This window comes from Camelus ferus, chromosome 20 (assembly GCF_009834535.1).
Source record: "Camelus ferus isolate YT-003-E chromosome 20, BCGSAC_Cfer_1.0, whole genome shotgun sequence".
NCBI classification, from domain to species: Eukaryota; Metazoa; Chordata; class Mammalia; order Artiodactyla; family Camelidae; genus Camelus; species Camelus ferus.
In genome coordinates this window covers 19,435,245-19,460,420 of record NC_045715.1, presented here as the reverse complement: position 1 = coordinate 19,460,420, position 25,176 = coordinate 19,435,245, and the positions used below count along the sequence as shown (strand labels likewise).

The 25,176-nt window shown below is 34.5% G+C and overlaps 2 protein-coding genes across 2 annotated transcripts in view; one reads left to right on the top strand and one right to left on the bottom strand.

Moving 5' to 3' along the window:
* Nucleotides 1-25,176, bottom strand: part of LOC106730566 (olfactory receptor 10C1-like) — a 217,373-nt gene that overhangs the window by 31,791 nt on the left and 160,406 nt on the right. The window lies entirely within an intron of this gene.
* On the top strand, nucleotides 6,110-7,134 carry LOC102516524 (olfactory receptor 2W1). The gene has a single exon (XM_006195427.2). The coding sequence runs from the start codon at nucleotides 6,160-6,162 to the stop codon at nucleotides 7,105-7,107; it is 948 nt and encodes a 315-aa protein (XP_006195489.1). The 5' UTR covers nucleotides 6,110-6,159; the 3' UTR covers nucleotides 7,108-7,134.

Below are 25,176 nucleotides of genomic sequence, written 5' to 3'. Positions count from 1 at the left end.
GCCCATTTTGCTACAGGCTTGTAAGTCTTTTTCTTCTTGGTTTTTGGGAGCTCTTTATATATTAGCAGGTTGGCCATTAGACAACAATATAAAGAGGATTTTTTCTTTTTTTTTTTTTGGTTGTCATTTGTGATTTTCCTTTTCTTATTACATTTTTCTTCTATTGAAGTAAAACACATACAGAAAAATGTAAAAGCCATAAGTGTATAACTCAATGAATTTTTACAGAGTGTAAAGACTCCCATAAGCAGCACATAGAATCAAAAGAGAATATATAACCAGGTCAGAAGCTCCCCTTGTAGCTTTTCTAGTCACTATTCCCTCAGATACTGTTTTAATTATCAAAATCATAAGTTGTATTTGCTTGGTTTTGAAATTTAAATAACTGAACTCATCTGCGACATACTGTGTTGTATCTCAACATTACATCTGTGAGATTTAACTATGTTTTTACATGTACCATTAATTCATTCACTCTCGTTACCATGTACTTTTACATTTATGAATATAATACAATTTATTTTTATTTCCTACACTTGGATAGTATCACTGGAAAGCTATTATAATGTTGATATATACATTATTGTACATGTCTTTCAGTAAACAAATTAATACATTTCTTTGGGTCTATAACTAGGAATGAAATTTCTGGCTTAAATGGTACTGAGTATATTAATTTTTATTAAAAACTGTCAATCAGGTGCCAAAGTTGTTAAAATAATTTACACTCTCCAGCATTTATGAGCATTTATTTCTTCTATAGCTTCTTCACTTGGAAAGTCAACCTATAAAAAAAATATATTCTTTCTATTTGGTACATAAGGGATATCTCATGATGATTTATTTGCATTTCCCTGATGACTATGAGGACATTTTAAAAACTGTAATAAGGATGTTTAAATTTTTAGTGGTAAAAGCAGACAATGTTTATGAACAAATGGGGAACTTCATCAAAGAGATGAGCATTATATAAAAAAAAAAGTGCAAATGTTAGCTATGAAAAAAAAATGTTACCAGAAAAAAAAAAACAGAGCATCTATGTTCTGTAGAAAAATCAACCTCTCTAGCATATGAGTAACTGAGGTCCCAGAACATACCAAGAGAAAGAAAGAGAGAGATTATTTGAAAAGATAGTAATGGCTTTGAAGTTTTAAAAATTAATGAATGACACCATCACAAATTTTTTAAAAACCTCATCAAACCCAAAGCAAAATAAATAAAAATAAAATCACAAGTAGCCACCTTACATCTAACTGATGAAAACCAAAGACAAAGAGAAAAGCTTAAAAGAAGTCTGAGAAAAAGAAACATTGACTACAGAGTAACAATGATAACAATGAATGCTGTATCATCAGAAACAATGAAAGCCAAAAGACAAGGAAATGTCATCTTTAACGTGCTGGAAAAATCTATCAACCTACACTATTATATCCAGTGACAATGTTCTTCAAAATAAAGGCAACATTAACAGAGTTTTAGATTTTTAAAAAGTTTAAAATAATTCATCTGCAGGAGAACAGCACTACAAGAAAAGTTCAAGAAGCCTTTCAGACTAAAGGGAAGTCTGAACACACAGAATAAATGAAATACACAAGAAAGTATTAATATGTGGATAAATATCAAAGATTTGTTTATTTTATGCATGTATATAAAAATTCATTTAAATACAATTGACTATTTAAAACAAAAATAATAAAAACATGTTGTGGAAAAAAATGTGTTCTGTAGTGTATATAGCATTTATTGAAATAAAATATATGAATGACAGTAAGAGCACAAACAAGGGAAAAGGACATGTATCTATGTTGCTCTAGTTTTCTTAAATTTCTTCTGTATTAGAATAAAATTGATGATGCACTCTGAACAATTACAAATATGTCTTTTATATTTTAAAATACAGATTTCTTATAAGGTGACAAATTTTATCTTCCTCTATAAAAGTGATAATATGAATTTTTTCTGATTTTATTCAATTAATGTGGTGAATCATATTACCTGATTTCAAATATTTTTATCTTGCTTTTCTGGAATAAAAACAACTTTATCATGATACATTTTCTTTGTTACATATTATGGGATTTCTTTCATAGATGGCTGATAATTTTACCTAGTTAACCAATACTTCATTAAAGTCAAGTTGTTTCAAAATGGTGATTTTTTTTTTCAGTTTTTAGACATGTCTTTATTTCATTTTTGTTTCATTGTTTTAGTTATATTTACACATGAACTTCAATACTATATGCATTTAATATCCTCGAAAAAACTTTAATAACTATAATTTTCTTACTAACTTTTAAAATATCTTTATTTCATTTTCATTTTATTTACCTCCTTAATCTTGTCTTCCTTTTCAAGATTTAGTCAGCCATGTCTCTTCTCTATGTTTTAAATTTTATTTCATTTCTATTGTGTTTTTTCTTCCATTTCTTCTCCTGAGCTTTATACACTACATTATTGGTTGACTTTTTCTGTCACTATATGTTGTATAAGTTTATTTCTGTCCTGTGTTCTAGCTCCATAAAGTAATTTATTTCCTTAAGTTTTTCTTTTTAAATAAAATATTATCCCCAATCCTCATCTCCTGCATAGTAACATTTTGAATGATGAAATGAGTGTCCTTCATTTTCTATTTGCTCCTTTTCTGGCCCTTTCATGCCTATTATTATTATTATTACTATTATTATTATTATTTTATAGATCTGAAACTCATTTCTTATTTATTACTATGTTTAAATAAGTTGGTTTTTTCCCTAGACCAACCATTTTCAGAATATTTGTGTTGAGAAAAAGCAAAGTTATTTTTTAAGTCATAAGAATGTTCCATTAGACCCAGGGTTGTGTGTACAAGTGAGCTTTTTAGGCATAATTTTATGCTGTCAACTAAAATTTTCTACACTAGTTTTATTCACAGTGCAGTCTCACTTATGCCCAGTGATCTAAAAATAGAACATATCTTGTGAATATAATTTATCTCAGTGCTTTCTTCTGAGTTTCTTTCAGAAGTCATATCAGGTGTAAGAACTCTCCCATGGGTATGCTGCATTTTCTGTTTTGTTGTTGAATGAGGGCCGGGTAGTTTATTCAGAGTGAAGATGTGGGCTCTTTCAGCTGTTTGCAGCAGTGGGCATCGTTTTCATAAATTGTCCCACACCTGCCTGGCCTTCACTAATTCCAGAATATTTTTTCTTCTATTCTAGGATCTATGTTTCAGAGGTTGGATTTTTTAATGAAGTTAAATAAAATAAAATAAAATAAAACTGCTTTCACTTGCTTAAAAAAACTTATGCTTTTATTATTTTTCTTGTTGTTTGATGTGATTTCTCAGAGAAGGGGAGGTAATGATTTTTCACTGTACTAATACTAGAATTTTAACCTGTCATTATAAATAACCTCTAGGATCTCTGACAAGGCTTAGATTCTCTGACCCCATTACTAAACCTATTCAACAATAAAAGCTGCTGAAAATTTGGAGGGGATTACATATCTATGAAACGGCTGTTTCCAGGGAATACATAATTAATCAGTGTGCCCTCAATGGGAGTAACAAAAAAAAGTTTAAATAATCAATTACGATTTGCAGTCATAAGTCTATCCAATGATTACTACCATAATTCTCTCACTTTTCTACTGTGGTAGTGAGTCTGGTAGACTGGTATGGGATGCATCTATTGCTAAAGGTACACTTCTTTGCTGAAATCAGGTATTTCATTGTTATTGAAATATACTTGAAAGTTTAGGTTATACAAATTAGATGTGATAGAAAAGATAAAACTTACAATCACTATTATATGTAGGTTTGTGTGTCTCTTCTGTATTGTTCATTACCTCTGTTACTTTGTGATAATCTGTAACTTCTAGATAAACAATGTTCTTCCATATAAAGTATTTTATTAATGAAACCATGTACAGAAATGTATTTTGACTTGTAAAACTGTTATAGTTACTCATTTGGCCTTATATTAATATTATTTATAATAAATATGATGATTTTCATTTCTACACAAAGTTGAAAAGGATTTGATGAACTTTGGGAACTTCTCCTAGGAGATTTTTTTAAATTATCTTCCTTGGATAATTGTATAATACACATTAATTGCTAATGAGTTACCCAGTGTCCCCAAGGTCTTCCTAGACTCCACAAATTTTATCATTGCTACTTAGAGAAAACTACTTGTTATCTTTCACGTTGAAGATGTTTTTTCTCTAAAACATATAAATGGGAAGATTCCTCTTGAATAATTACATGAACTGCAAAAGATGACCAGGGAGGGACTGTCTCCTGCCACAATCATGTAGGATCTCAGTGGCAAGTGGGAGGAATGGCATAATGGTATAAGTAATGAAGAATTACATTCTCAGTCTTATTTAGATAAAGTGAGAAACAAGTATTTCCTACTTTAGAAAAGTTAGATTTTTTTTCCTCCAGAAAATCCTTCATAAAACCACCACCACAGAAAAGCTTACTAAGCTCAATTAGGGTAAGTGAGGAAAGAAATTATGTTATCTTTAAAATATTTTACAAGATTCTCAATTTTGAATACATTTGCATAAAATCTTCTGGCTTTTATACCAATTTCCTTTCCTTCAAATTTTGAGACACACCTTAAATCCTAAACTGATTTCACATGAAAATGAGTATTTGTGTTTTTAATTTCTACCTCCAAAATTCATTTTAACAAACATTTGTTAAGAACTTAGGAGGTCATTTATGAGACAGCTACAAGAATAAAATGTTTATAAGTCTGTGAAAGAAAGAGTTAACATTTGTTTTAAGAGGTAAATATAATGAATTCAACTTTGTATATATGTGACATGGGAAGTTACTATTGTAAAATCCAATGGAAATGACCACAAATTACAAAATTGTGCATTTGAACTGCAAAAGATGAGTGGACCAGAAAATATAGAATTGTTAGTTATGTGTGCAAAATTAGTAACTGAAGTCGTAAAGGTAGAGGAAATATGGGGGAAAGAAGAGCCCATTAGGGAACTTTGGAGATGGATGCAGGGAATAGAAGTTGCAATCAGGAAAAAGCTGGTGAAAAACTAAAAAGAATTATTTATGAAGGCAAAGGGCAGCTCTAATATAGAAGGTATTAACCTGTCATGGAAAATTCAAGCAGAAAAATAATTTAGGAGAGACCACTGATTTAGAAACTAGGAATTCATTTGTGTGCTTGAGAGACCTTTTTTCAGTAGAGTATTTTGTGTTTGAAAAAAAGACACTACATTTTTCAGATATGAAAAGAAAGATCCAAGTGTGTTCATCAATGTTTCTTTTAACAAATATCAAATATTTACAGATGTTTTCTCTGTGCTAATCCTGAGGAGAGCCACCAGGGAAATAAACACAAAAATGACACAATTCCCCTCCTGAAGTGGCTTAACATTTTAAATGCATGAGTAGTGGAAGCAGAGTTTTTGTAAGATGAGGGAAAGGATGCAAATGAATACTAGCGATTGAGTATAAAATTAAGAAATGGATGCATTTTTAAAGAATTACGCCATAGGAAATGGTAGAAGATGGAATCAAAAGTACAGATTTAAAAATGGTATCTGCAGTGAGGGATGGAGAGTGCTGTTTCTGGGGAGGGGTGGGAAAAGGCAAATAACATTTGGAAATACAAGTTTTTAGTTGAAAGGAATTTTCATTTTAAAATATAAGATCAGAAGACTTATATAGCAGAATGAGAATGGATAGCAGGACTGAACCTCTACAACTTAAATACTAGGGGGAAAAAGCTTAAGAGATATGAAGCATGCATTTTATGTGAACCCTTGGATGAAGAAGGAAATAATTATTTACAGATCCTCAGCGCCTTTTCCAGCATCCTGATTAATAAAAGGAAGTCCATCTGGTTTCATTCTTTTTTCCTCTGGATTTTCCTCTGAGACTTTTGTAGTTTTTCACCTCAGCATAGAAATAGATAAAGTAATTCAGAGTATGGGCCCTATAGGCAAATTGCCCTGGAGATAGATTTTAGACCTAATTGGATAAACAGAAAAAATTAGAATAACTATGAGATATAAAATACTGATTTTTAATTGCATGATGCTTTTCTTAGCAATATATACCAGTAATATTGTTTAAAATATATTCACTATGGCTCCAATATGATGATATTTTATTTTCACAGCTGATATTAAGAAAATAGGAAAATGATCAACAATAGCTCCTTCGATGGATTTATACTCCTTGGATTCCCTGGGCAGCCTCAATTGGAGATGATCATCTCTGGAGTTGTCTTTTTCTTCTACACTGTTGCCTTTCTGGGAAATATAGCCATCATCCTGCTGCCATTAGTAGATCAATGTCTCCAAACCCCTATGTACTTCTTCCTTAGAAATTTGGCCATGTTAGATCTCTGTTATACCACAAATATAGTTCCACAGATGTTGGTCAACATTTGGGGTAAAGACAAAAAAATCTCTTTTGGTGGCTGTGCCTTCCAACTTTTCATTGATGTGACATTATGCACAGTTGAATGCATGCTTCTGGCAGTGATGTCTTATGACCGATTCAATGCTGTCTGTAAGCCTCTGCACTACATGACCATAATGAACCCCCAGCTCTGTCGAGGCCTGGTAGCCATGACCTGGGTAATTGGTGTCATTAATTGCATGATACTTTCTCCCTATGCTATGAGTCTGCCTCGATGTGGGAACCACCACCTAGATCACTATTTTTGTGAAATATCTGCAATGGTCAAAATTGCATGTGTGGACACCACAGCCATGGAAGAAACCTTGTTTGCATTGTGTTTTTTCATCTTCCTCACACCGCTTCTTCTCATTCTGGTTTCGTATGGTTTCATTGCTATAGCTGTGCTCAAGATCAAATCTGCAGCAGGGAGACAAAAAGCATTTGGGACCTGTTCCTCCCATCTCATTGTGGTCTCCATATTCTATGGGACTGTTATCTACATGTACATACAACCAGGAAACAGTCCATCTCAGGATGAAGGTAAACTTCTCAGTATCTTTTATACCATTGTTACTCCCAGCTTGAACCCACTGATCTATACACTAAGGAATAAGGAATTCAAGGGAGCCATGAAGAGGCTGATTGGAAAAGAAAAAGGTTCTGGAGAAACAACAGGACAGTAACACCTTTTCACAAGGCATTTCCAAAAAAGAAATTGGCCCCATTAACCTTTAAATCATTGTCAACTTATTTCAGTAACAGTCATCACCTGAAAGCAAAAATACCTAAAAATTTTACTAATATTTTAATGTAGTGTCCCAAATTGCAAAGGGTGATTGTAAACTAAACATGTCTTTCAAAGTCACTATCATCTTTAACAATTCATCTACAGCTGTGGCCACAAAGCAGATTCCATGGAGTCCAAGAGTTGCATTAAGGGAGAAAAGGGAAGCATTCCACAAAAGTTAGATTCAAATTATGATTTATTAAGCATTTTTAAACTATTATGATACTGTAACAAAAATGCATAAATTTAATATGCTAACTATGTTATTTCTATGACTCATCCATCTGTCCCTGTTAAGATTAAACCACCTTTGTGCAGATTCCAAATGCTTCTGTCATCTCTACCTACTTTGAAATAATCCTGATATATCAAGTAAACTGATTAAAATATATTTCTATTTGTAGCTATGTTATGCATGAATTGAGACTTTCTCAAATTTATGCCACCAAAATAAAATACGGGAATAAATTGAATACAGAGTTTGATATAATGGCAATGTTAATGAATCGCCCTTGGTTTCAAATTTTTGTGTTCATGCAAGTACATTAATCTTTTTTGGAATTTGGTGGTAAGTAAAAAATATATGTTTATTTAATTTTTTTAAAAATAAGGATAGCATAAACTTGATTTCAAAATGTTACAAGGATATTACCAAAAAAGAGAAAGAAAGGAAGAAAGAAAAATGTTTACCAATATCTCTCATGAACATAGATGCAAACATCTCTAACTAAACATTAACAAATCAAATCAAGAAATAGAGGTTCATATATTTCAAGCAAATGGGTTTACTCCAACTATGCAAGGTTGGGTTAACATCTGAAAATCCATCACCACATTATTCTATTAATGTAATCCATAATTATGACAGAATAAAGGTGAAAAAAATAAAATTATCTCTATCAATTCAGAAAAGCATTTCAACATTCATTCATTCATGGGGGAAAAAAAGATTCTTAGCAAACTTGGAGCAGTAACAAACCCACATATCCTGATGATGACTAAACTTCCAGCAATCATATTTAAAGATGAGGCTAAACAAACTGAGCAATGGAACAGAATAGAGTCCAGAAACAGACCCAACATATAGACAGCCAACCAATTTATGGCAATTGTGACACCACAGTGCAACAGGAAAAAAACAGTCTTTTCAATAAATGGTTCCAGGTCAAATAGATATCCATATGGGAGAAAAATATCTAAACCTTATGCACAAAAATCAGTTTCAAATTGACTGTAGAGCTAAATGTGAAAAGTAAAACAAGGGTCTTAATGATGTTCTTCATGAATTTTGAATAGAAAAAGATTAAACAAGACACAAGATATTAACCATAACAGAAGAATCTGATTACATTGGAATACAGTAAAATTAAGAACATCTGTTTACCAAAAGATCCATTAAGAGAGGCAATGTGTGTGCATGTGTGTGTGTGTGCCTATCTGTCTTGTAAAAAATTAATTAGCAGAAACCACAAATAAAGTTGGGAGACCAGGAATGGGAGCTCTCATGCCCTTCAAGGATAGTAAAGTCCAAAAGGAAGAAGAAAGATTCATCTTTCCTAGTGAGAACTCAGTCAATGAAAAGTCATGGACACTTTGCTTACTTAGCCCTCCAAATTTCCTTTTCTTCTCTATAAAAGCATCCTCATTCCCTCACCATGCTGTGTTTACAGACCCTAAATTTCAATTCTCTGTTGAACATGAATTAACCCATCTTTGCTAGAGAAATATCCAGCAGCCTATTTGTTTCAGGTCAACATTTTGGTTGCCTATACAAGGACCAAATAACAACCCAGCCCCAATGAAGATTCTAGAAATCTCCACTCCTCACAACTATACATGCATTAAACCATTGGTCCACTGACAAAATGATCACATTTATAAATCCATATTGGTAGAGAAACATTAACAAGTCTGTAAAAAAAGCCTATCTTACTTGTCGCATTCATCCAAAGTACAACCCAGGGAAGCCTGTTTGTATAGCTCCTTGACATACTAAACTGCCTTGTGGATCATTCGAGTTCTGGCAAATGGGTTTCAGACAACTTCCTCCATATCATGGATGTAAATATGTTTTAGACATGGTCTGTATGTTTTCACACTAGACTGAAACCTTCCCTTGCAGACAGGCTACTGTCTCTTCTGCGGCTAAAGTCCTTTCAGAAAAAAATCATCCTTACCTGGGGAATTCCTCTCAAACTTCATAGTGATTGAGGAACCCATTTAACTGGCCAGGTTCTTTGGCAAGTCTTTGCTGTTTGTTCAGTTTTACAGCACCTTCCCTGTGTTTACCACCCTCAATCCTCTGGATTAGTCAAACACAAAAATAACATTATTTAGATTCAATAAGAAAAATTTGTAGAGGCCCTCTTTGCTGGAGAAATACCTGGCAGTCTATTTGTTTCAGATCAACAGTCTCAAAAAAGGACTTCTATCCAGAATATATAATACATTCCTACAAATCAATAAGAAAAAGTAGAAAATCTAGTAGAACAGTCATATCACAAAAGAGTATATTCAAATGGCCAATATGTGAAAATGTACTTAACTTCATTAACCATCAGGGGAAATTTTAACAACAAAGAGATACTGTTACATGTTTGCAAATATCGTTCCATGAGAATGTTGTCTATTACTCCAAAAGAAATGCACTTTCTTACAATTTATATTAGCAGAAGTTTTAAAATATGTATAGGAGTGAATGTTAAAGAATATGAAATATAATTACTTGTATGATCTGAATTTAATGACACAGGTACTATTATCCAGAGCACAGGATACGATAAACTGGCTCAAGGAAGACAGGAATTTTGGAATCTATCTAACACAATATGTTCAGCTACCCTCTAAACACACCCTATTGAAAGCTTGGAGAGTATTTCCTTCACTAACGCAATAAGAAATTATTTGGTGAGGAGGGCAATGGTATTCTTAAAATGCTCTGTAGTATTTAACTTCTGTGAGCCAGTGATATTGGTGGGAATTGCAGCAGTGGAATTAAATAAACTGATATTGAAAATAATGATATCCTGGAAAATCAGATGCCAGGAAGTGGCACTTAACCATCTTAACAAAGCGGAAGTAGTTGCTACAATTAAACCACATGACTAGGGTGTTTTGACCTGTAGGTACCTGTAGTGATGAAAAATTTAACACAGAGTTCTTAAAAATAAAGTACTTGGGTAGCCTACTAAGATGTTAGTTGGAATATATTAGCATAATAATTAAAGGTTTGGGGGTAGAAACATAACTTGAATCAACACAGTAGTGATTCATGTTCTTTTACCCAGTTTCCAGAACTAAGCTAATTCACAAACCCAAATCCTCTCAACTGAAGGGTGGGAGAATCCCTTGCAGAAAGGATCCTGCAATAGAGCAAAATAATATTTAAGATTCTTCCTGCAAGTCTTCCCCAGAGGGACATTCCAGACTTAACAAGTTAACAAATTGACCGTACCCTGGAGAAAGTTATTAGATACTAGCTCTGAATGGTTGCCAGTCCCTGATTATCCCTTAATGCTGCTTTGATGACTGCCTGGCATCTGAAAAGGAAAGAACCTGAGGTTGAGTTTTAACTGATTCACTTTGGAAGAATTTGGAAGATTTGGAAGAATAATCAATTATTTTACCATCTTTCTCCTCCAAGACAGAAAACTTTAAAGGTAATTTTGCTCTGTGAGCTACTATGAAATTCACTTGAAACTTTTTAATAGTTTCAAATGGCACTGGGAGAAATGTAAAGTGACAGAATCCCTGGGGATATGGAGAAAGTGAGATCACAAACACCAGTAACTGTTCAACTTTATAATGAGATCCCTTGAGTCATATTCTTTCTTCTTGAAAATAATTGCTTAAGTGGAAATCCTTCTTGCTCCTTCCTTGACTCTAAACATCAAATATTAGTCTCTTTCTTCAGAATCCCTGAGGATTTTCCTCCAATTATCCAGAGGGATATAAAGAGCAAACAATAATTCATCAATTTTTCAGAAAGTAGAAATGAACTAACCAAAAGGTGAACAGCAATAGGTAGAAACATAATCTGACATTTCAACATTCCCAATTTGTGCTTTCATTTTCCTTTCTCACCAGAAAGAAAGCCAACAGGGTAAATAAGCTAATTACTCAATGAAAAAAAGTTAAGTTATATCTTTTCCACTTAGAAATGGGAAGAAATGTAGTGAAAATACAGGAGATCAAAACCCTTGAATGCTTTCTTTAGTGATTTATAGCAATCATTTTATGCTGTTATGAAGAATTATCAAACATTTAACAAAAGATAACTCCTAATCTTTTTCGCTGAACTGACCCATTTTGTAAGAAGAAAATAATAAACTTAACTTATGAGCAAACCATTAGTGAGAAAGTGAATTTAGTAGTATATAGCCAGTAGTAGTTTCTGTACAAACAAACTGAAATTTAAACCACAGAGAATATGAATTAATCTAGGAGACACTCTACTAGTTTTTACTTTGTTTTGACTAAGACAAGATTCTGAAAGTAAAATGAGTCTTTTTCAAGAATCATTTTAATTATTTAATCTGTTTTTAAGTACATTTTCTTAAACTAAATTCTTTGGAATATTGTGAAGAAATAATAAGGTAATAATTTTAATTTTGTGATTGTAATATTATGAGGTCAAAAATCTGGGAGTTGGAAAGATTTGAAATTATAGAATGTAAAGTAGCTTATGCAAAGGTGGAATCTATACATTATAAAACATGAATCCAATTTATTATATTAATGATTTGGGAATTATAGTAAGGGATATGTTCAATATTACATCAAGTTTGCTTCACAGTCAAGTCCCAGTAAGAGAATCAAAATAATTGCAAATCCCACTCCTGGGCATATATCCAGAGGAAACTCTAATTCAAAAAGGTACATGCACCCCAATGGTTATAGGAGCACTATTTACAATAGGCAAGACATGGAAGCAGCCCAAATGTCCTCTGACAGATGAATAAGGAAGATGTGGGGGATATATGTGTGTGTGTGTGTGTGTGTGTACACTTCTATGTATTTTATATATATATATATACTTCTATATATTATACATATAGAATAATTATATATATATATATAATAGAAGACTACTCAGCCATAAAAAAGGAAATAATGCTATTTGCAGCAACATGGATGGACCTGGAGATTGTCATATTAAGTGAAGCAAGCTAGAACGAGAAAGACATATATCACTTATATGTGGAATCTAAAAAAAAATGACACAAGTGAACTTATTTACAAAACAGAAACAGATGCACAGACATAGAAAACAAAATTAGGTTAGCAGAGGGGAAAGTAGGGGAGTCGAGGGATAAATTGGGACTTTGGGATTTGCAGATATTAACTACTGTATATAAAATAGATAAACAACAAGGCCCTACTGTAGAGCACAGGGAACTATATTCAATACCTTGTAATAGCCTATAATGAAAAAGAACATGAAAAAGAATATATATATATATATATATATATATATATATATATATATACACATACACACATATATATATACACACACATATATATATACACACACATACATATATGTATATAACTGAATCACTGTGCTGTACACCAGAAATTAACACATTATAAATTGGTTGTACTTCAATAAAAATGCATTTAATTATTCTCAAAATTTTAATTTATCCTGAATAACATAGATTCAGCTTTAAAATCTATTAGAGTATAAAGGGAAATTTAAATATATAACTTTCCTAACCTGAGGCAATTTCTCCCAAAAGAAATCAATAATGCCTCTACAAGTTATGCAAAATATATGGTTATATTATAGAAATGAAACATAATATTTACAATGCTGTGCATTACAATCTATGGTTTTAATTAACCATCTATCTTGATTATGCTTCCATGAGCAAATGAATATTTGTGTAATTCTGTTAAATGTATGTAACATACAGTTTACAAGTTTCTTCCTGATGACCATCTATGTTGTTTCAAAGTTTTCAGAGGAAAACAATGCTGCACAAATATTTTGGGGACTTCATGGTAAGTATGCATGTAGGATAAATTCCTAAAAATGAAATTAGGGAAAGTTAGTTCAAAATGTTTGCACATTTTTAATTGTGAAAGATAATACCAAATAGTCTGCCAAAAAGAATTTATATTCCTCCATGCATATTGTGAGACTGACTATTTTCTCATATACTTAACATTATTGGCTTATAAGAATCACTTAAATATATACCACGTAAGGGAAAAAGTTTCAAATTTTCCATTTTAATTTCCTAATTAGAATAGGATTGAAATTATTTTCATGGGCATTTATATATTTTCCTCAAAATGTCTTTTCATGACACTTACTCATATTTTCTTTGTAAACTCATTCCTTATTTTGAGGGAATAAAAAGCAAAAAAGCTATTTTTTATTATGGAAAGGAGTTTTTTTCCTACCATGTATATAATGGTTTTATTTGGATACTTTGGACAATGTGGTTTATCCATGGTCAAATTTTCAATTGAAATTCATTACATATTCTTTCCCTCAAATCTTGTGAGCTGTTTTTTGTTTGTTTGTTTTTGGTTTTTGTCTTAGTTTAAATAAACCGAATTTTTTAAAGTTACAGAGGGATGTTTTCCATGTTAATGGAATGATTCATGTATTTATAGGGTTGTTGGATACTGCATATGTTTATAATGTTTTAAGATTTGTTGTCATACCCTTAAGATTGGCACATTTCTCTGTATTTTAATTTACACTGATTTTTAAAAATAAGAAAGAGGGAAAGAAGAGTGACCATTAGGAAGTAAATTTATTTACAAATCAACCCTCACTGTTTTCTGTATAACTAACCAATCTAGACCTCCAGCTGCTAAGGAAGAATGTTGGGTTCCAAGCAGAATGTTGGCGTGTTCCTGGAGTTTGTTGTTCACAGTGGCTCCACGGTGACTGGGCAGAGCCCTGTGGTGGATCAGTGCCATTGAGAGGGTGCAGTCCTCCATGGAGCTTGGCTTTGGGCTGATCTTTAGGAAGCTGGGCAAGGGGGTGGTGGAGCTGCTGTCCCACGACCTGAGTCCACGACTCATTTCTCATGGCCCCCAGTGGAAGACAGTAGTGTGTCTGCCTGTCATCAGCTTATTGGTAGGTCTCTTATCTACATTCAGATTTCTTCACTCTGTTAGAAGTCAATTTTACGTAAGAGATAAAAAAACAGCTGGCAGCAACACAGGCTGCAGGTTTTGAGAAGAAATGCCAACTCACTGATAAGTGTGGTACTGTTTATAAGGAGTATAAAGGAATTAAATCACCTTCAGGAAAGTGCCAGGCAAGAGGAAGACACTTTATTATTTTTTTTATTGAAGTACAATTGACATACAACATTATATTAGTTTCAGGTGCACAAAATAATGATATAGATAATTGATATTTGTATTTTTTAAACAGCAGGCATGTTCATGAACATTAGGAATTGAATGGAAAATTTCAGCAATTCCTTAATTTATTTCTGTACAGTATTAACCACTAACATCATTTTTTCAAAACTATAAACTGTAAAAAAATTATTATAATGCAAAATTTCTTTATTTTTAAAACTTTGTTTGCTTTACAGATAAGTTGTATGTAAAAAACTCTCCCTCATTCAAGAAATGCCTATATCTGTATAATTCATCTTGCACTCAAAATAGAATATTGTCTTCTCAAAATAATAGTCTGTTTCCTATGCTTTTTACAAATGAATATTCTATATGCATACTCAAATTTCATAATGTTTTATTTTTAATATTATGTAGTTCATTCTATATATTTCTTTAAAAAGTACTGCTATCCATTGTCATAACCAGTTTGTGGGAAATTTCATAGTTTCCATTCATTCTTACTTTAAAAGTAGGACAAATTAATCTCTGAATATGCAGAAGATAAGAGAAATCATAAAACTAGACCATTAACAAGTCCAATAACAATTTTGGGTAGATGAGATAATGTAATATCCAAAAACAAAGGGAAAAAAACTCATACTCAAGTCAGAAGTAAAAATTTAAAATATGTTTGCTATATGAACCAGCAAAGCCTCAAACATGACATTTAGTGGAATGAGATGAAATACAGGTCTTTAAATGCATTTTTTGGTATGTAAAGTCTTGTTCATTATACAACAGTCATTGTTTTGGATCAATTCAAGGAAAAGACTTACTTAAAACTTGAATTACCTATATGAACGAAAATACTGCAATGTGAGTGAAAATACTGCAACCATATCAGTAAACAAAGAATGCTGAAACCAAGTCATTAGCGGCTGCCAGCCACCCCCTGGTGGGGACAGGCCTGCAGCCCAGCCTCTGCAGCCACTCACAATGGTGCCTTCTGAGCGGACTCAGAATAAGAAAGGACAGGATACTGGCCCTAGATAGCTAGGTGCTTGTCAAAGGAATGAATTCAGTGAGCCCAAATGTTTGCTTCCTCCCATACATAGAAAAGCACTAAATTCTTTAACTTGAGATGCCTGGCTTTCTTTAGATAACAAGCAATCTTTTATTGTTCCAACTACCTGGTCTTTGTTGTAAAGCTCCTATATATCGTAGCTCCTCCCCTACCTCTTCGGAGCAGTCCCTCAGAGCCATCTGAGAGGCTGTCATCCCGGCTCGAGTCCTCTCGCCAAATAAAACATAACTCTTAACTTTTAGGCTGCACGTTTATTTCAGTCGACACCTACAACTTTGAATTACTTAAATTACCTAAAATTTTTTTGAATTACTCAACTTTTTTTTGAAACTCTACTTGTTACGGAAATGACAGGCCAGCCAAGAAACAAGCACCACTCGGAGGGTTGGAGTACTCAGATGTATTACACCGGCCGGCTCAGAGGGGCTTCTGCTCCGAAGCTCTGAGCACCTCCAAGACGTGCGCATGAGGTTTTATAGGGTAAAGTACAAGCTTGGGGTATTCGGCCAATAGGCATGGAACAGCTTTAGCAGCATCATTATCACAAAAGTGGAGGCAGGGAGGCAGCAAACCAACATTCCAAAGCCAGATACATATCTTTGAAAATCCAGCTGGCTAACAAAAAAACATGAACAGCAAATCAACACTACTAACTTAGATTTACAAGTTAGTCCAGCAGAACTCAGATCAGTATTCCAATACTTAGATTTGTGAGTTATCTTGTTAGCCCAGCCCAGCCTCTCCTTCACATTCCTAGACTTGCGAGTTACCTTGTTAGACCAGCCCGGTTTTTCCTTCACAAACTTTTCTTACAAATAATTGACTAATTTATTTACATTTACTCAATAACACTGAAAAGGTAATTGTTTTAGAGCAGGGAGTGATAATCTATGACCCCACACCAAATCCAGAAAGCTGCTTCTTTTTGTGATAGAGTTTTATTGGAATGTAGCCACACCCATACACTATGCCTAAGGGCTGGTTTCACACTACAAAGGCAGGGTTGAATAATGGACAGAGACCATAAAGCCCAGAAAGCCTGAAAGATTAACATATTGGTTTTTTGTAAAAAAAAAAAACCAAACAAAAGCTTGCCAAACCCTGTTTTAGAGTATTGTGAATGATCACATTACAAAGAACTACTGAATATCTTCTGAATTACTGTTTAGAATCATCATGTTCTTTTCTTCTTATCCACAGAGCATATACATTCTTGTATTTGCTCATTAATCAGGAATATAGGTGATCCTGTAAGACATAAACTTATTTCTTTCACTTTTATGGTTTTCTACAACACAACTCCTAACAAAATTCTGAAGTTAGCCTTTGGTTTTCTAGCATTGCTGTATATTAGATCATTGGGTCTGACACTAGAGCACAAATCATTTTATATTCCAATTATTCATAAGAAGGAACATTCACCAGCAGTTAGTAATTTGTTATCTTTTCTAACTTATTCCACCCTCAAACGGGAAGATGCACAGAATTCCATCTGGGACCTGCTTTTAATACACGTACACTTAGTAAAGGGAAAAGAAGATCTCAGATCCAAATAGAGCATGGCTGCCAGTGTTTTATAAATTAGTGTTTCCCAATCTTGGCACTGATGACATTTTGGATCAGATAGTTTTTATAATAAGAGAAATGACTATTTCAGTGTATGTTGAACTACTTTTCTCAGTGCATTGATACTTCATTGAAAATATCTTTGTTAAGGAAGGAAATTTTATTTTAGTTTTATATTCTCAAATATTAAGGTAGGAGGTAACGTTTGTGGAACTGAGGATGTGAAGGACATGCTCAGTGATTCAAGTTGCATTTGCCTCTCCAAGCTGACCTCTGCTATTTAGGGAGGTTTGCTATCCACTCTTTGAGGCTAAGTGTGTAGAGGGGATAGTAGAATGGGAATAAGACACGTTAGGGAGAATGGATGAGAGAGGATGGAAAGTATGGTATCTATTTCTGAGGTAGAGTGTCTGACATCTGGAGAGTTGGGGGAGGAAGTGGCCCTTAGGTGATATGGCTCGGGATTTTCCCAAACCCCTTTCCCCTCAAAACTTTGACAACCGCTCATATCTATTATGAAACCTCAAAATGCCAGCTGCATATGACCCACAGTTGGACTTATCTTGACTCCGTATTTTCTGAAAGTTTTTTCCTCCACCTTCTGTTTTTACTTTGGATCAACACCAGGTGGTGCCAACAAACCATGGTACCCCTAGGAAACACTGCAGCCTTCCACCTTACTCAAAGATTCTTGGGCTTCATTAGTGAAATTTTTCTTAATTTCTCTCTTCAGGCAACTCACCCTAATGCCCTGTTGAAAACAATATAACGGCTTCTCTTTCATAAAAATTCTGTATCCCTTTATGTCCCTACCATATTACATCTTGTATATTGACAACACGTTAAGCTATTTGTTCTGTGTCTGTGCTTTCATTTCCTAAGAATTACTTCTTTATAAAGAAAAATGTATTCCAGGCATACATAACTGGTTCTGGATATGTCACTTTAAATAATTTGGAAAGGATAGTTCCAGGGGTTCAGAATATAGAACCACTGAAAAGTCATCACCCAAGGCCAACACATACTCAGAAATGACTGTTTTGTGAGGGGTCGTTAATTTGACGACCAAGATTTGGTAGATATGAATACGGGAGGAGGACAGAAGGAGAACAGGTTTTGAATAGCTAGAGCCTTTTGGTGATGGAGTAAAACGTATCTTGCTGAGACTTGTGCCCCCAAACCTGGGAGCGTCTTAGTCCAGATGATCTTTAAAAATAGCCTGAGGCAAGAATGAAATTACTGGTGTTTAATTTTGAAGTATAAACACAGGGCAGCAAAGATGAGTGGGGGAAAGGGATTGAGAGAAGGGAAATACGAAGCCAGAGGAGGAGATACACTTTTACACTGGCTACCACTTGTGACAGACTGCAAAGAGAGACAGAAGCGTGCCTCATAGACAAGCTGCGAGGAAAATCCTGCCTCAGGTTATGGGAAAAGGAGAAAGTATACTATCAAAGAAGAGAAAGCTGTGTTAAATGCAGCTGGTAGCTTCAGTGAGATAAGGACTAAGAACTGGCCGTTGGATTTAGCGATATGGAAGTCATCTGCGAATTTGTGAAGAGCAGTTTCGGTAGGGAAGACAGGACAAAAGCAAAACTGAAGAGGAAGCAAGGGAGAATGATAAGTTGGAGATAGTAAGCAAATTATTTAACAGTGCTTTGCTGCAAACAGAAGGAAATAATTGATTCAGTAGATGTAGGGACAAGTGGTGTCAGGACAGGTAAAATTTTTTTTGTAAAATGATTGTATGATAGAATGCTTGTGTACTAATGCGAATGATCTATAGTGTGTGAAAAATTGCATGACAGGACAAAGGAGGAGTTCTGGAACAACATTCTTGAGTAGGTGAGGGACTGGATCTAGAATAGATATGGATAGCTAGCCTCTGCTAGGAGAACTTCTTATGAACTACGTCCACAGTAGTGAGCAGAAAGTAGATTACACAGACACAGAAGCAAATGGGTGCATTGACATGGTATTGCAGTCTGACAAAACACAGTCTGCAGGAATCTTGACTGTCCTGATATTTCACAAAATGTAATTATTCCCCTCTATGGATAACGGCATCCTAACCAGATCTAAAAAGTAGGAAATTGCAAGAGGTCTTACTATTCTATCACACACATCAGAGGCTGAGATATTAGCCTTACAAAGATTTAGAGCCCTTCACATTAGCCAAGTTTTTATATGTCCAATAATCCTGGCTGTGCTGGTAATTCTCTGTATTATTAACGAAAATATATTGCACTTATACCCCTTGCCACAAAGAAAAAGGCACAACATTTGATGGAACTCCGGGGATTTTGGAGGCAGCATATACCAAACTTGAGTATTCTGCTATAAACTATTTGTTCGGTGACTGAGAAGGCTCTCAACTTTAAGCGGAGCCCAGAGCAAGAGAAGGACTTGTAGCAGGAATAAGCTACAGTAAGAGCTGTCAGTCGCTAGAGCCATATAAGTATATTCACTAATGCTAGAGGTGTATGTAGTAGGTAAAGTCTTTGTGTGGTGTCTCTGGCAGTCAAAAAAAAAAAAAAAAAAATCCAAATGCAGACTCCCAGAGTTTTGGATCAGGGAAATGCCTTGTGCAATTTTTGCACTTAAAAAGCAACCACTCTGACCTAGTAGAGACATTAAATTACACACCTGGGGTTTCCCATCAAGAGCTGGATATTGTCATAAAGTCATAAAGTCAGATTGATGCAGCAAAAATCCAGCATACAGTTGGAAACAGAGCATTTCAGTTGAACCAGAGCATGTCCAGAGGACACAATTAAGTGTTTAATAGCACAGGAACTTACAACCTACATCTGTTGTATTAGTGCTACACTCTCAAATCATACCTAAGACCTCATGGAGATTCCCAATTGATCAGATGCTAGGGAAGAAAAACCTCAGGTCTCTCACAAGTAATCAGCTTTATATGTTGTTGTAACCCTTAAGTGAAAAGATGCTATACCACAGCCCAACTTAGAAGTCACCCTAAAAACAGCAGTGAGTGAGAGGAAGTTCTTTCAATGGGCAGAACTGTGTGGGCAATTAGCGCATCTAGCAGTTGTTACAGTAATGCCTTCATTCTGAATCTGGGATCTAAGCAATGCATTATAACTTCCAACACGATCTATTCCAAAAAATGCTCAGATCCATTCTTTTGTATAAGGCCTGGGAGACACTTCTACAGGATTCTAGTGTGCCTCCGTATCTGGGGTAAACTTAGAAGACCATACAGCAACTGGTCTTACCAACACTGCAGCTCATCTTAGGTCCACAAATTAGATTCATCATCTTCTGCTATCTATTCTGTATATTCCGCAGCCTAAGCTAGAACTTCTACTGGAATCTGTGGTTTACTTGGTGGCATGATGTAGAGGTATCTGAGCCCCTTATTATTATGCCTTTTTTAATTCAAGCTAATTGCACCTGGTCAATAATTAGACAAAGTAGCACACTTCTTAGTGTACCTTCTGTACCTCTTGGTGGAAGCATTTCCCTTCAGGGAACTAGAACCTGTAAACTTGCAGAGGTCATAATTGTGGAGATAATAGTCACACATTTCTCAAATGAGTCCTTGAATTGATGGTAAGTGGGGCCACTGCTGCTTCCACTTGTTGGTTCCTAAACCGATGTGTCTTCCTAGTGAGGACACAGCACCATATAAATATGATGGGTCCTGAAGGATACATCTGACCTGACATTTTATGTGTGTCTTCAACATGTCACTCTTTGATTCTAAGAGATTACCTTATGATGTTCCAGTATGTGATATGGCCAAAAGATTCCACGATCATATGTTCACTGTCACACTCCCTTTGCTATTAAACAAGCCCTTTATCTGAAAAACTGATATGTAGGAGCTCATGCTGCTGAATCAAACAATTTAGAAGCCCTTAGATAGTAGTGGTGGCTGCGAACTTGTGGTCAGAAAAAGGCAAACCCATACCTGGAGTATGTGTATCTATTCCTAAGAAAATATTATTGCCACAGCCAAGTTGGAAGGGTTCCAATGTTGTCAACACCAAGTTACTGGCTGGTCTTTTGAAAGGATACTGTTTTAACAGGGATGCTGCATTAGTCTCTTGGTGATGTCAGGTGGGATATTTGGCAATGCCTATATTGCATGCTGTTGACCCATCCCTACTACCACTGCTACTTCATTCATGTGCTCATTGCACCAGTACTGCAGGTAGGGGGACAAGTCAAATGAGAGAAGCTTGACAATATCTCCTGGCCAAGTTTTATCTTCTTTCTGGTTGTTTCATTCCTTTCTGTGGTAGATTCTATTTTGTGGGTGATGACACATAACACAAAGAATGAAAAGCTTTATGCCCATTCCTATGTGTTTATATATGTGCCTCTGTTCTAGAATTCTTTCTTTCTTTTTTTTTTTTTTTTCACTTTTGCTTTCCAGCCACCTGGAAAGCCTCCCACCTCATATTTCACTCCTCATGAGTTGCACATAGTCTAACTTTGGATTACCTCTCCTTCCACACAAAGTGGATGACCAGATGTACACTTGAAGTTCTGCCCATAGAGAGAGGTTTCCCACACCACTGTCTTTCAAGGTCACCCATGAGTGGGGCTATAATTCAATCTTTATCCCTTTTTGATTGCATATACATACCCACCTGATCTACTCATGAGACAAACTTGATCTTTTTCCTGCTTTATCAATGAGTTGGAAGTGTTTTCCCATGCTACATAGCTGCGATCTGAGGAAGAGATATCAGAGCTAAAGGGGTGGACAGCATGAAGGTCTAAGCTAATTGCTCATGTAGTTTTTTCTGTCCTCTGGTCAGGTTTGTGCTCAATCTTGGATATGCTAATACCCTGTTAGGATGATTGCTGTTTTATCCACCAACCTAATGACTTGGTGAGTCAGAGAGTACCCAGCTTTTGATGAGTAATTTTGGCTGCATGGTTATTTGATGTTTGATGGCCAGGTGTTTTGTCTCACCAGGACTCAGAGTCTCTTTTTCAAAAGGTGTTTTTCAAAAGGTATCACTATAATCTTCTGCTACAGATACAGGGTTTTGTTTCAAACTCTAATTAAGTGTTCTGTTTTGATTTTCTGATAAATTTGCCATAAAGTCCACCTGACACTTTTTACCATAAACTATGCCTCTAATGTATAGGGTCTTACAAATTGTATGCACCCAGGTTCACGGTGACTTGCATTGTAGCTTAGATCTGCTATAGAGCCTACTCTTTCTCTGGAGGCCATTCAAAGGTGGCGTCCTGTGCTACTGGCAGATGGATTGGAGCAGTATTCCATGGTGTCAAATATACTTACTACAAAACACAGAGAGACCTGCCAGGCACTTTGCTTCCTCTTTTATGACAGGAGATTCGGGATGCAACAATGTCCCATATGGATAGGATGTCCCATAACACCTCACACCAATGAACATCTAAAGCTTTTAATTATGGGTCAGGCCCCTGAGTATCATGTAGAACATGTGTGTCTTATCAAGGTCTTCCATGTATTAACCACTTACTGCTTATATGATCTGAATAGTATGACGTCCTTGATACGGTTCACCGTCACCAGAATGATGTCTTGATGGATGTACAGCTAGTTCAGTTCTCCTCAGTGTATATTACCGACAGAAGGTGAAAGAACTAAAATAGCCCAGGAATAATGTCTATTTTTGTCAGCTCCAGGTCAGTGTAAATTCTTTCTGGTCTACTCTCTAGTCGGGATAAAAAAGAACACAACTACCAGATCAAGGACTGCACACAATGCACCCAATATCATATTAATATGTTCTACCAAGGAGATACATCTGCCTCAGCTTATTCAATTAGGGCTACTACTTGTTTGAATTTGTGGCATCAGTTGTCATCATTTAAGATTTCTCTGATTTTTTTCAGTGGACTGACTGGTGAAGCAAGTGGAGATTTGACAGGGACTACAACTCAAGTACTCAAACATTTTTAGGATTGTTTAAAAAATTCCAGAAAATAAGAAAGTGAAAGTAGCTTTATAGCCACAAGGATAATTCAGTGTTCAGCATTAAAATTGGCAAGACTCAAGGGAAACCAAAACAGGAATAATATACATATATATTTCTTTAGTGATACCTTGTGGAACTTAAGCTTCTGTTTCTTTTCTATTATCTCCCCCTATAATTCTTATCTATTATAATCCAAGTCAACAAGTTATATTCTTTGAAAGCTAATTAGGGATATGTATTACACATACTAATACTTTTTAATGCAACTTCATACTGATAAACAATCTAAAGAAGGTCAATTTTGAGAGAATTTTATTCTGAATTATCTATAGTATAAAGTGACAAATAGAAAATGCAAATATTTAGTAGTAGGAAATGTTTGGGAAAGTACATGTATATAGATAAATGTACATACATATAATTTATATATAAATTATTAATTTATAAAGGAATTTTATATAAATACAAAAATCACAAAATGTTATAATTTGGGATATGGTTATGTTTTGCATAAATGATTTTTTTAACTCACAAAAGTATATTATACACAAAAGAAAAAGATGGTGAAAATAAATACATTAAAAACCTAGCAAGTGATTTCTTTGAGATTATATCTAAGCCCATGCTCAAATCAACTTCAATTTTCTTTATTTTATCAAAATACCAGGTGTGCACACATTAAGTTATAAATAGCACAAATATTCTTATTTTCTAAAACTTTTCCTTTTCCAACAACATGTCATTTCTGCTTTTGCTTGGTGAATTCATGCTAATCCTTAAATTTCAATGTGTTAACATATATATTGTGACTTTGTTTGACATAAGTATTTAAACTACACATCTCTAACAGTTTGAGTCCATATTCATTACAAAAATCATTAACAATAGAAATACTATTTCCTCATATATACCACTACTGAACTCACTCTTTGACACTGAGACCATTTAAAAGGAATTTGGGGCTATAAGTTTATTTAGCGTTGTGCTCTCATGGTTAATAAACCCAAAATTATTTTTCATGGTTTACGTTTCATGACCAGTATCTTCACTCTAAATCTAAAATTTGTGAACCACCTATGTGCCACTATTATGTATGCTACAGTGCAGTTGGGAATAGAGTTCACTTATTTTCCTTCTGGACACAATGACCAATTAAACTTGAGGAACTCTGAAATCCCTAGGGCTAAAATAGAGGACACAGCACTGTATGATAGTAAGCCCTTTATTTAAATGTACAACTGTCTATCCACACTCTACCAATGTTGCTGATACCTAGAAAATCAGCTTCTCATCATACTAACAATCTGGTGAGAAGAGCCACTGTCAATCAAAAATGCCCCAGGGACTGAAGACAATTATCTATAATACACTTTTACCTCATCATAACAACTTCTCTCAATTTATATGTTCTTGATGCAGCCCAGGTTTACATGCTAATTTCATTCTCAATCTATGGGCAAAAGGTAGCTGAATAATAATGTCACAAGGGTTGAAAGATCAAAAAGTAATTACAGTTATAACCCTTCTTTCGACCAGAAGTCTTTCAAAACATGACACAAAGAAAGGCATGGCTACCTCTCCGACACTTAGGAAAAAGGTGAGTGACGTCTACTGCAGAGAATTGTGTTACTATGAGGAAGGGTCTCTCGAAATCATCTCACCCACAACCCTACTTATGATTTGCATCATATTAAAAAATTAGAATATATAATTTGTTTCCTGGGAAACTTGATATAAGTGTCAAGTATTTTTAATTATTGCAAAAATTCTTATCATTTCACCCTTTTAAATGAATATTTGCCCATTATATTGACATACATAAAAAGAGACAGCGGGATTTTTTAAACAAAAATATAACTAGTGCTATTTAAGATTTCTTTTGATCAGTAGAGGATATATAAATAGGAAAAGAGGTAAGATGACAGTGGAATAGCGTGTGCTTGTCAAAGGGTAACTTCATTTTTCTGATTATATGAAAGAGGAATTGGTTATATGACCTGACTTTGTACAAAATGTGGGGAAGAGTAGAAGATGTGAAAAAAAA